The following is a 12813-nucleotide window of genomic DNA, read 5'->3' as shown; positions in this document are numbered from 1 at the left end:
ATAAGACATATAATTTGTTTTTTTTTTTGTTTTGTTTTTTTACTTTTTTCAAAAACAAAATCATTTACAAATTTTGCTTAAAATTAAAACGGCCAATACACAAGACAAGATCACAATACAATACAAAGTAAATACCTGTTGCAACAGACTGCATGTGCAAGATCCAGTTTGGTATCGGGTTTCTAAAAAAATAAATGTTTGACAAAAAAAATAAAAATTGCATACAGCATATTTATTTCAACATAAAAGTATCCACCACAAAATATCAGTGTACAAAACCCATTTACAAAAACTGCTTTATTTCCCTGTCACAAACTACCATGTATATCATTACAAATATACAGCTTTTCAATCTTGTCAATGATGTTTTGAGGTATGATACAATGTCAAATTTGCATTATACAAAAATAAAATTGTAAGTTTATATGTAAAATTATAAATGTGACTCTTAATTATTTTTTTATGTTAACCTTTTTTTTTTTCAAAGCAAAATATGAAAACATCAGGCACAAGAAATAATTTTACATGAGCTTAACATTCAGCCAGCACACACACATCTTTTTTTTTTTCCTTCTTCATTGCTCAGTCTTTTTTTTTCAGTCTCTTTTTCCAGAATACTCTGTCGTCACTTTACATGCCCTCCGGTCCAAAGATCTCCACGCATTCAATGAGAATGGACTCCACTATTTGATTCTGGTACACCATATTGACTTCCATGTTTCCGGATTCAAACTCAGGCCACATGAGAGTCGGTCCAAACACAATGCTGATGCCCTGAGTCGACATCAAGTTTTTCTGTGACTTCATCAAGACTCTGTACAACAGAAAAACACCAGATCATTGATGCAATACAATAGCAATGAAAATAGTAAAAAAAAAAAAAAAAACGTTTTGTGAGAATCCCTAATGGAAGAACTGACTACGGCGTACAAGTACAATCATTAAAGTGTGCACTTTTCCTGTCATAAAAACCTACTCAGATCGTCTGTGACGGACCATCGGCAGGGTGTTTTTGAGGACTTGTGCCTGGTCTTTGGAGGCATCTAAGCGCACTTTTAGTGGAATCTCTCTGAGCTGAGGTTTGGCTGTGGTAGAGAGACAATCAATACTGGGGTATTGGAGGACTCTTAGAAGGAGCCAGATTGGAGCCCTCTGGCTCTGTTATGGGTTGAGGCCTAGAAAGGGAGGGAGGGATTGTGGTGGAGGGCTTCCTTCCAAGTTGTCAACAGGATCCTGACTAAGAGGTGGGAAGCAGGCTTAACATTTAGAAACAGACTTTGTATGGTTTTACCGAGGCCCAGTTGTGAAAGGTACTGATTAGGAGTGTGTTGGATTTACTGCATTCACGTATATTGTACCGTAGTGTAATCCACGGCCTGTGCCATCTACGTTTATGGTCACATCTATCAAAATAATGGTCTACAATTATGCAACACTATTCAACAATCTATAATCCCTGTGTTGTTGTCAAAGTACTTCCACAGCAAGACACGTTCGGCTCCAAACGAGGTAATGATTGCGTTACATGTGACGTCCCTCCGCATGTGTGTTATTGGAATTTTGGGAAGCCATTTCAGCTGAGAAACACAACTTAAGAGGCAGGCCAAGTGTACTCAATAATTCCCCATTAATGTGTATAATTAACCTCGGCCATTTCGTTTCCCCTGTACATCACAGCTAGACGCTTGTCCTGCCATGAGCATTTTAACCTAATTAGCGCACTATGATGTAAGGATCCCGACTGCCATTGCTAATGGTCTGCTAATGATCTTAAGGAGAGAGACTTCATTTCCGAAGAGATTTTTCAAAACATTAAATATGAAGCTTTTTGTCTAACCTTTTAGTGTTTTTTGGTAATTATGCCACTGTGACACCACTATATACATGACCCCCACACCCCCCACCTTCACATTCATCTCTGCTATCAGTAATGCCAGATCGATTAAAATCATGATAGAAGCTTAATTACAGTCATTATCATTTTCTATTACAGTAGTAGCACATATTAGGAAGAAGTGCAATACAAAGACGCTCTCTGGCAGGCAAAAAAAGGGTTTTTTTTAGCCTGTAAAGACAGTCATCAACAGAGAACCATGTAAAAGAAATTACAGTGGCACATTTAAATGGTTTATATATAAATTACATAAAATTCACATTAAAAAAAAACAATAAAAAATATAAACTAAAAAAAATATATACATTTGCATAGATATTTTCATTGAATTTTTTTTTATAAAACTAAAAAAGTATGCATATAAATACAAAAATGCATATATAAAAACAAAATGCAAAAAACGTTTATTTTTAATTTTTAAATCAAATTCTTGTCCTAAAATAATATATATGATAGAGTCGGACTTGTAACCCGAAGGTTGTGGGTTCGAGTCTCAGGTATGGCAGGAATTGTCGGTGGGGAGAGTGAATAACCAGCTCTCTCTTCCACCCTCAATACCACGACTGAGGTGAGACCCTTGAGCAAGGCACTGAACCCCCAACTGCTCCCCGGGTGCCGCAGCAATATGGCTGCCCACTGCTCCGGGTGTGTGTTCACGGTGTGTGTGTGTGTTCACTACTGTGTGTGTGCGCACTTGGATGGGTTAAATGCAGAGCACAAATTCCGAGTATGGGTCACCATACTTGGCCACACATCACTTCACTTCAAAACTTTTTATTAAAATAATGTCATCTAAAGTGACAGTCCTGAGCGGCACTTGAAACATATTTCCCAATAAATAAATAACTAAATAAATAATACAGAAAAAAAATACAAAATGCTAATAGATAGATAGATAGATAGATAGATAGATAGATAGATGAAATTAAGTGCATATAAAAAATAAAAAGTAAAAAGCATGTATATGTGACCCTGGACCACAAAAACAGTCATAAGGGTCAATTTTTCGAAATTGAGATTTATACATCATCTGAAAGCTGAATACATAAGCTTTCCATTGATATATGGTTTGTTAGGATAGGGCAATATTTGGCCGATATACAATTATTTGAAAATCTGGAATCTGAGGGTGCAAAAAAATCTAAATATTGAGAAAATCGCCTTTGTCCAAATGAAGTTCTTAACAATGCATATTACTAATCAAAAATTAAGTTTTTAATATATTTACAGTAGGAAGTTTACAAAATATTTACATAGAACATGATCTTTACTTAATATCCTAATGATTTTTGGCATAAAAGAAAAATCAATAATTTTGACCCATACAATGTATTTTTGGCTATTGCTACAAATATACCCCAGCGACTTAAGACTGGTTTGTGGTCCAGGGTCACATATTTCGTTTTATATTTCTATCTTTTTATTTTTTTTAATCAAATGCTTGTCCCAACATAATGCATATTAAAATGTATATATGATAACATTGTATATATGTATATATACATTTTATATAAATATATTTCATTATCATTTTAAAATCTTGAGTTAAAATTATGTCCGTCATCTAAAATACTTATCCTCAGATTTGTAAGAGAATGTATTTTTTTGTGCACCTCGCCTAAGTTAACACTTTCAGTAAAGAAATGTGTTGATTTGGAAAAGGGAAGGATGCAATCTGGTCCTCAGTATCTGGGTATTTATGGCAAAATGTGCTCATTAAACCATCAGCTGACTTGGAGCCCAGTGAAGTTGCTCTGGTGTCTGGGTAAGGGCCAGGCTGTGGGCAGCTTGACCAGAGGTGACTGTGTTATGCTTGGTTGAATCTGACAAATCATTGATATCCCGTACATAAGCCGACATGTATGGCTCAAGATGCCAATGGTTATTAATTAGCATCTCGTTTGCAAGCGGGGCATGACAGGAAATGGAGGATAGCGCACAATGCCGCCATTCCCGCCTAGGAGGCCAGTGCTAATTGGGTCAGCCTAACTGGCTCCTGAAGAATCATGGGACGAATAATAAATTGAGGTGGGGTGGGGGTTACAGAATCGCTCCAAGCTTTAAACTGTGTCATTTTTGAGTTATAAGACGACGGCCTTGACTGAACCTATAAAAGAAAGGCTCGCTATTATCAGAGGAGCTTGAGTTTGACTTTGGTTTTCCACTTACGATATTTGTAGTTTGGGTATTCGGAATTTTTTTTTATTGTTTACAATTTTTATTATTATTATTATTTCCTGTCTGCACCATATAAGGTCATAAACTGCTGCACATACTGTTGTGGATATCAAATTTCGCACAATGGCAGTTTTCTTCCATCTAATTTGAGAAACACCAAACGTAGATGAGAAGAAATGTTTTTTTCTTGGCTTTCCTGATCAGAGGTTTCTCCAGGTTTCTTTTCCAGCACAAAGACAAACGGAACCTTGAATTACTAACAAAAAACAAAACCTGTGGCCTTTTAAATCACTTGTGGTAAACGGGAAATATGAGCAGTGGTGACAAAACCTCCCACAAAAAATGACATAAATAGCACTACTGAGCAAGTGTACTGTTGAGAAATCTGGTTGCCTTGACCACATCATCACAATGCAAGCACACAACTGGTTATTGAATCCAGGCTCCACGGTCCAAAAAAAAAAGAACATTGGTTCCATGCGGGCACAGAAAGAGCCCACAACAAAGAGCGTTTGACTTTCACCACTTTAGATGAGCCAAGTCAGCGCAAAATATAACCTACAAAGGCATGACAGTAGGAGTTCAGAGAGCTGCTTCAGTTAAGTATACCTGTTTTAGAGGAGAAGGACAGGAAGTGCACAAGCGAAAAGTGACATTTGAGCAGATATGGAGCTTACGCATATCAATACTTTGAGTGATGTCAAAGTCAACAAAACAAGGTAATTATGTATGCATTATTATGAATACTCTTTCATGCATTGCATCATAAGCTGAAAGGCATTTAACCTCATTATTCTATCTTCTTCTCACTCTGGACTGCAAAATGACTACATTAGTCTTAGAAAACAAATGTAACCCACTCTAACCTAATTCACTGTGACCGCACATTCCTTGCCTTTATTCATGGGAAAGTCATCCTGATATTTAGAAAGGGAAAGCAGTAGACAGAAACAAGTATGACTTAAGTGAGAATATAAAATAAACAGAACCACATCACTTGGCCAGGGTGTGGTAGCCACAAAGCAAAGCACTGCGCTTTGGATTCGAAGCTCTCTTCCCGTTTATCGCTCTAATAGCGAGAGAAAGGAGCAGCAGGAACATCGCTGTGGAGAAGGAACAGACTTGGTGGCACTACAGGGATTTTCAGTGTCACCACAAGTTCCACTGTAACAGCTTTTTGGTAAGCAGAATAAAAGCTGAATGGATTTTCTAATGTCACCATTCAGTGAATTTATGACAATGCTTTGCCCTCATGCCTGTGTGTAGATTTGACTACAGACTTGGAAATGGTGCCAGTGATTCCCAACTGTGGTGGTACTTAAGCAGGTTTGAGGGGCAGTTTGTGTAGATTCACAATGACAGTGAAATATATGTACACATATGTCATCTGTAAAAATATAAGAAGAAAATTGAATCAATCAAATACAAATCAATACAAATCTGAAATAATGAAATATAACAATAATAATAAACAGAAATATCAATGTTAAATGCTAAACAATATGAATAATAATAAGGTAATAAATAATATCATATAAATCGTCGGTAATGAAATTCAATGATAATAATAATCATCAATGTTAAACAATATTCAGAATAATTATTTAAAAATAAAATAAAAATAATAAAATAAACATTTAAATAAAATTTAATAAATAATAATAATTTAAATAACCTATTAATGGATGAAAGGGTACTTGGAGTTGTGGAGGTTAATAAGACAAAAAAAAGTTGGAAAGCACTGCTGTATTTCTTTGGCTGTGACAAATGTATTGGTAAATCTCATTTGAGTTGAATTACTGAAATAAATGAACTTTTCCATGACATTCTAATTTATTGAGATGCACCTGTATAATGTCGGACAGGAGGCAGCAGGTTTGTGTTGTAGCATGTTCACCCCAGATAAATTACAATCTTGTCAAGCTTTAGCATGGAATGCAGACCTAGTTTTCTTTAGCACATCAGACTCTCAGAATATTGTGTTCCTGTCTAGAAATCGACTCTTCAATGAGTGTCTCTCTCTCAATCACACATTAGTGTTTTCTGATCGGCAGACCTGGCATGGGCAACCCAACAGACTTTAGCACTAGTGCCAAAGGGCATGTTCCATTGGGGGAAGGGAGGAGGGGGTGCTCATCAATCTGAGATGAGTCCTGTGGCCCTCCTGTGCAGGGTGGTAAATGTGCAGAAGGGTAAAGTGGGATAGAACACCCCTCCTGGGAGATGGAGACTAGCCATATGGCCTTCTGGCTGTGCCAGTAACGCTATCATGGACAAGGACTTGAGCATTGACACACGGAAGCACACACACATTATGGTTCATATTGAGTCCTCTGTTCATGTTGCATCCTGTTTATTGTGGACTTTTGTGTAAAAGGTTTTCAGATTGAGCATTATTTGTCGGTCTCACTCTAAAAAACTACTTTGTAATATGTGACCATGGACCACAAAACCATATAATGAACCGTCATAATGGTCAATTTTTTAAAATTGAGATTTATACACCATCTCAAAGCTGAATAAATAAGCTTTCCTTTGATGTATGGTTTGTTATGAACATCTGGAATCTGAGGGTGCAAAAAAATCCAAAATACTGAGAAAAACGCCTTTAAAGTTGTCCAAATTAAGTCCTTAGCAATGCATATTACTAATCAAAAAATTAAGTTTTGATATATTTACAGTAGGAAATTTACAAAATATCTTCATGGAACATCATCTTTACTTAATGTCCTAATGATTTTTGGCATAAAAGAAAAATCAATAATTTTGACCCATTCAATGTATTTTTGGCTATTGCTACAAATATACCCCAGCGACTTAAGACTGGTTTTGTGCTCCAGGGTCACATATATGGAAATCTATGATCTTGTCATGCTAACATTAGTAAAAACATTAGTATAAATGAGAAGTAACCAGACTAGTTTTATACTGTCAAGGTCAGCTAGCAGTGCAGAGCAGTGTGATTGGTTTCTTGGTTCTCAATGGGATAGTTCTGTATACCTGTATAGTTTTTGTACCTACTCTTAAGTGTTTCCTTCAATGTAGCTCTAAAAAAAGAGATGAAATTGGATTTTCAAAAAAGCAAGATCTCTGAAAAATTAGAGAGAGAAAAACAATGTCTGAGCAGTTTCTGAAGAAAGATAAGCCATACGCAGCTAAATGCAAAGCTAGAAAGCCTAGTTAGGTTGATATCATTAGATGCTAGATAGCCATGTAAATGTCAGTTCTGTTCAATTTCACATCATACACAGGCGAAAATAAAAAAAAGTAAATGCCTAATGAGAGCTCATCTGATGAGACATGCAAAGAGACATGTTTTCAAACACAAGGTATTTTTCGTTGATCATTAGTGAACAGAGTGCAAGGTATCAGACCACAGAAGTTTGTGAAAAGTTTGCACCCACTCTGTTGCTGACAGATACCAATGAAGCTCAGGTAACTAAAATGGACACTGATAAAAAATACAAAGATCTAATGTCTGAATTGGAAAATGATCATTTTATTGTGTTCAATTTCCTAGTCATGACTTCCAACAAGAAAATGATCAATGTAGGCATTATCCTCCCACCGCCCACCTAAATGATGCAAGGGACCCCAAAATGTCCTGTGGGACCCAATATTTGGTGTTATGCCCCTGGTTATGTGTATGGATTGAGACTTACCTCCTCAGGTGGTGGAAGAGCAGTTTTATGGTGTTGTGGTTGGGTTTGGGGGCTTGATGGATCAGTTTCTTTAAGGCTTGAACCTTCTGTGTGGGCTCCCTAATTTCTGTTGGCAGGGAAGAGACGATGAAATGTTTTGATTTGGATATTGCTCCTTCATTTGAACCTCTAGGTTCAGAGAGAAGTTAATGTCTTTTCCATCACTTTTTCATTAACATAGCTCATCTAACATCAAAATCTTCCCTAATACTGGACCATTACCCCTTTCCCTATTAATTATAGAGACATGCTCGAGAAGACAACATTCAGAATGTGTCCCATTGCAAACTGCTGACTTACCAAAACACTGATATGTAATCGAGCAGATTACTCCATTTATCTGATATTTCCATCCAACTTTTGATATCCTTTAATTGTTAATTATGATAGTTTTAATTTCCTTTAAAACTTACGTACATCATAATCCCTTTTTAAGCTGCCAAAATTAGCAATCAGCATTTAGTCTGTGCTTATGCAGCTATAAACTTTATGCATTTATGCAAACACATTTAGTACAATTGCACGGTTATCGGACACCATTACACTTCTCAGCAAAATCGTTCTGATTTTGTGCGATCAGTTTATAAAGTATCTCACTATTAAATAGATGTAATTAAAGATGTTCTAGAAAAATAACCCAGTCCGTCTATAAAATCAATGCATAGACATCCCTATAATGCTAAACTTTTTCAGTCTGGTTTTCAATTTTCCTACATGAAAGCACATGCGAGTGGTGCTAATGGTCCGTAATAGTCCACGTCCATTAAAAGCTGTTATGCTGTAACACAAGCTGTAACCGGTGACCTCTTGACCCCGCTGCTCTTTACATCTCAGATGGCTGATGACCTCGGCAAACTCCTGAGAGGCATCAACCTGTGCGCTGACTGTTCTACATCAGTGTCACTACCTGACCTTTGACACTTTGAAGTTCCCTCAACCCATTATGATGGATATAGTAATGTAGCTGATTGTATTATTTCAAACACTGTTAGTGTAAAGAAGCTCGTATGGTAAAATAAATAAAAGTAATTTATTGTTTATATGGCTTTAATTTGGAAGATTGGGGGTATTTTAATAATTTAATCAATGCTTTTGATCAATATCATTATGGAACCTGAGCAGATGTTGAAATGGAGCTTTCACAGGGCCACCTGTGCACTCCAAACTCCCTCAGCTCAAATTTCAAAATTTGTTTAAAAGAGTATTAACAGACCTTCAAGATTATACAGCTAAATATGCACAACCATTCAAGAGTTTGAGGTCAGTAAGCTTTTTTTAAATGGTTTTGAAAGAAGTCTCTTATGCATACCAAGACTACATTTATTTGATAAAAATACACTAGAAACAGTACGAGAAATTTCATAATTATTAAATATTATTACAATTTAAAATAACTGCTTTCTATGTAATTTATCCCTGTGATGTCAAAGCTGAATTTTCTGTAGCCATTACTCCAGTGTTCAGTGTCACATGATCCTGCAGGAATCATTTTAATATGCTGATTTGGTGCTTCATTCTTTTTCTTATTTTTCCCTCAGATAATTTTTTCCCAGCCATGATAAGTGTTTTTCCAGCATTCTTTGATGAATAGAAAGTTCAGAAGAACAGTATTTATCTGACATAGAAATATTTTGTAACAATGTAACGACGTACAAATGTGTCCTTGCTGAAAAGAAGTGTGTATATATATATATATATATATATACATCAACTTGTACATTGTTACAAAATATTTATACTTGACATATATGCAAAGCATTCAGTACTGTACACTGTAGTGTAGTTTGGAGTCAGATTATATATCTGACTCCAGTGTACAGTACTGAAAGCTTTGCATATACATCAAGCAGACCAAACAATTGTATTTTGTGATACATTTCAATTAACAAATCTTTTTAATACTTTGTCATTTATATATAATGCTTACAAATTCTGCTTCAATTTGAATGTGCATACAGGCATCTCTAATATGCTGTTGACATTCAGACATTCAGAATTTCATATGGGAGTGAAAAATTAACTAACAACATAGTTGTTATGTTGTCCAATGACCTTTTATAGCATGCAGTTTATTAGAGGTACCCAAAAAGGTTCAATATGCACCATAAAATGATACCTAGTATAACTGTATTGATTAACTATAATAATGAAATAAATTTGCAATGCTGTAAATCAATTATGATTGTTTATTAATTAGGAGCAAAATCTCGTCTGTCTTCCTCCCTCTAAGAAAACATCACTGGTTATTCCTACTGTGGCTGGCTAACAGCTACACCATGCTATTCATGGGATGTGCCATGGAAGGGAGCTGGCAGTAGTTATGCCCCCAGTCTACGGTACTGCCCAGGATGCCCCCTGGGCACTAATGGAGCAGATGTCTCCATGTATACACCGCGCTGGCACAGGCTCTGCGAGCAGATGCCCCTGTCAGACGCCAGGTCTGTCAATTGAGCACAGACAGAGACCATGTTCTAGGACAGAGAGTGAATCTCTGACCCGCTCCTCTAGGTACCACTAGCAGAGGGACAGTGTTTTGTGCTTTTTAACGGAATTAAAAACATTAGGGCTTAAACTTGTGCAAACGATGCCCTAAACCACTCAAAATAGAATTTTAACATCAATTTTAATGTCAAGGCCACATAATTAGTGAAACAATATGAACTAGAATTCTTCACTACAGCTTTCATCAACATTTTGTCATTTACTTAATCAAGCAATATCTTTTTTTATGACTTTCTCTTCAAGCATTATCTCAGGGGAGGCCGTTAGCTTTCTTTTGGCTTTGACACTGTATGGCAGTCGGCCTGTAAAATATTTAATCTAGTCATTATTGCTGGCATTATTGCTGTCATTAATTACTTTGCCTTTGGTGGCTAGCATATTGGAGATGGTCCCTTGTCCTGTATTTTGGACAGATGGTGGGGACAGTGTCATTAATATAAAACTCGTTCAAAATGCCTATACCCTAAATCAGCATGAATTCACTATGGTAAACACTATTCCTACAGTACTCTGATCAAAGGGGATTGCTTTTAAAATAAAGGGAATGTTTTGACAAAGGCATTTAGTGGGCAAAAATCCATAATGCGTGCATTTTAAATGTATTTTTGTAACACTGAAACACACACATATATATCAAATATTTATTTGTTTGTTTATATTTTAGTAATGCAAAATTATACGAAAAAACACAAAAGGTGCATGGATTTTTTTAATTATATATTACAATATTTTTTACAAATATGTACTGCATTTTTTTCCATAAAATTTTGCATTATTACAATTCAGAACTAAACCCATAAATTCATACTGGTTAATTTATTAATTATGAAACTTTTTGGGAGACGAATCTGGTGTATTATTTTCAAAATTGTCTTGTTTTTTAATTTTATTTTTAGGTATCATTAGTAATTACTGGTAAATGTATTTTTCTGTGGTAAAATGACAAAACGGGATGTCAATTTCTGACATTTTACTTCAGATGAAACTTTTTTTTTTTTCAGATGAAACATGTACCTACGACTGAAAGAATCATTGTTTTGTGAAAAGAGCTGATGTACAGTAAAGAATAGATGCACTTTTGGTTACAAAAATCTGTGAATATAATCCAATTACAAACAATGAGACCATCGTTATTGCAGTACAGCTTTGCTTCTCAGGATAAGCCCATCTGCGAGCTTTGTCTGCGGGCTTCTTTAAGCCCCGTCAAGGCAAATATTAGCACACTGCAAATAGTCCTGCAGGTTATGATTAAGATTTTAAATGCATCCCAATTTAATACTTTGCTTTATGAATAACAAAGTCTTAGAGGATCGGTGCTGTAATTTATTAAACATGAAAAACTTCTTGATGAAATATAGAGACTGGGAAGAGATTTATGCATTTGAAAATATGTCTGCATGCTAGCTTTGCATGGCAATGAGGCCACGTTGCACAAATGAGGAAAGCTGCATAGAATGACTTGTGATTCACAGTCTGAAGTTTGAACTGTCAGCTGAAAGAGCATAACATCAGAATAGACAAACAATTATGTTATTACTGATCTACTGTCTGACTCAGCTCTGATTGGCATTATTTCAGCACATTGTACACTACCATTGGCACGTTTTTCACAAAAACACATAAAAAGTCAAGCTGGAAATCTTACAATCTAGCTTTTTAAAATGCGCAATCGGTCATCTTCAAATGTGATATAACGATACAGTCCATCAGAATGAACTTTTCAGATTACTACACAAACGCTGGATTGTGTGTGTGGGCCCGGAGAACAAAGCCTCCATTTGTCAACAAGTATGTCTTCGCTTTGTACAACAAGGCGAGCTTGTCTATTGGACAGGTGGCAGGACAATGTCGCTAAGATACCAGGCAATATGAATAATAGATTTAGTCCATCGTGAGCCAAGAGCTGGTGCCTGCCACATCCACAACAGGCACCGAGTGAAAGAATGGAAAATTAGACCAACTGTTCACCTGAGGACCCTGGGAAGCCCAAATGTTGATTTGCGGGAGTGAGTACATACATTTTGAATAAACATACAGATTGCAAGCGAGAAGACGAAATGTGCTCAGAGCATCTCACAAATTGTGAGCGAAGGGGCCGTTTAAATGTTGGTTGAAGTCTAAAGATTACATATTAATAATTTGCCAAAATTTCCAGTAAGCTTAAATTACTTCGAGTTCCACAAAGATTTCCAGAAGCAGTGTGCGATTGGGCAGCTGTCCTAATCGAATAGATTCTTGTCCAAAGTACTGTTCCAGAGACCTTTAGTTAATACCACCCATTTACAGGGCAGCCATGGTTAGAGGAGCTGTCCTCTTTTGACAGTGATGGACCAATATAGAAGACCTGAGCAACTCAAGTATCAGTTGGATTCGCTGAAATTGCTTGCCAGTGGTCTAGTGAGATCAATGAAACAGGATGTTGGGCAGTTTCAGTAAATTAAATGTAAGATGAGCTGCAAGGTTCATTAAACCATGCCAATATAACAGAAAGGGGAGGAGCATAGTAACCTACATACAATAAATCAGTACTTTGTGCCA

General features: G+C 36.2%; 1 protein-coding gene across 1 annotated transcript in view; it reads right to left on the bottom strand.

Moving 5' to 3' along the window:
- Nucleotides 1–451: 451 nt before the first annotated feature.
- LOC107675340 (rho GTPase-activating protein 15-like) overlaps nucleotides 452–12813 on the bottom strand; it is a 33101-nt gene continuing 20739 nt past the window's right edge. Inside the window, exons 13-14 of the mRNA XM_016469633.1 lie at nucleotides 7735–7840; nucleotides 452–814 (exon numbers count right to left, since the gene is read on the bottom strand). Coding sequence (XP_016325119.1) covers nucleotides 631–814; nucleotides 7735–7840 — 290 coding nt within the window. The 3' untranslated portion in view covers nucleotides 452–630. The remainder of the gene's footprint in view (nucleotides 815–7734; nucleotides 7841–12813) is intronic.

The sequence above is a fragment of the Sinocyclocheilus anshuiensis genome, unplaced genomic scaffold (assembly GCF_001515605.1).
Source record: "Sinocyclocheilus anshuiensis isolate Anshui unplaced genomic scaffold, SAMN03320099.WGS_v1.1 scaffold656, whole genome shotgun sequence".
Classification (NCBI taxonomy): Eukaryota; Metazoa; Chordata; class Actinopteri; order Cypriniformes; family Cyprinidae; genus Sinocyclocheilus; species Sinocyclocheilus anshuiensis.
This window is presented reverse-complemented; position numbering and strand designations above follow the sequence as displayed.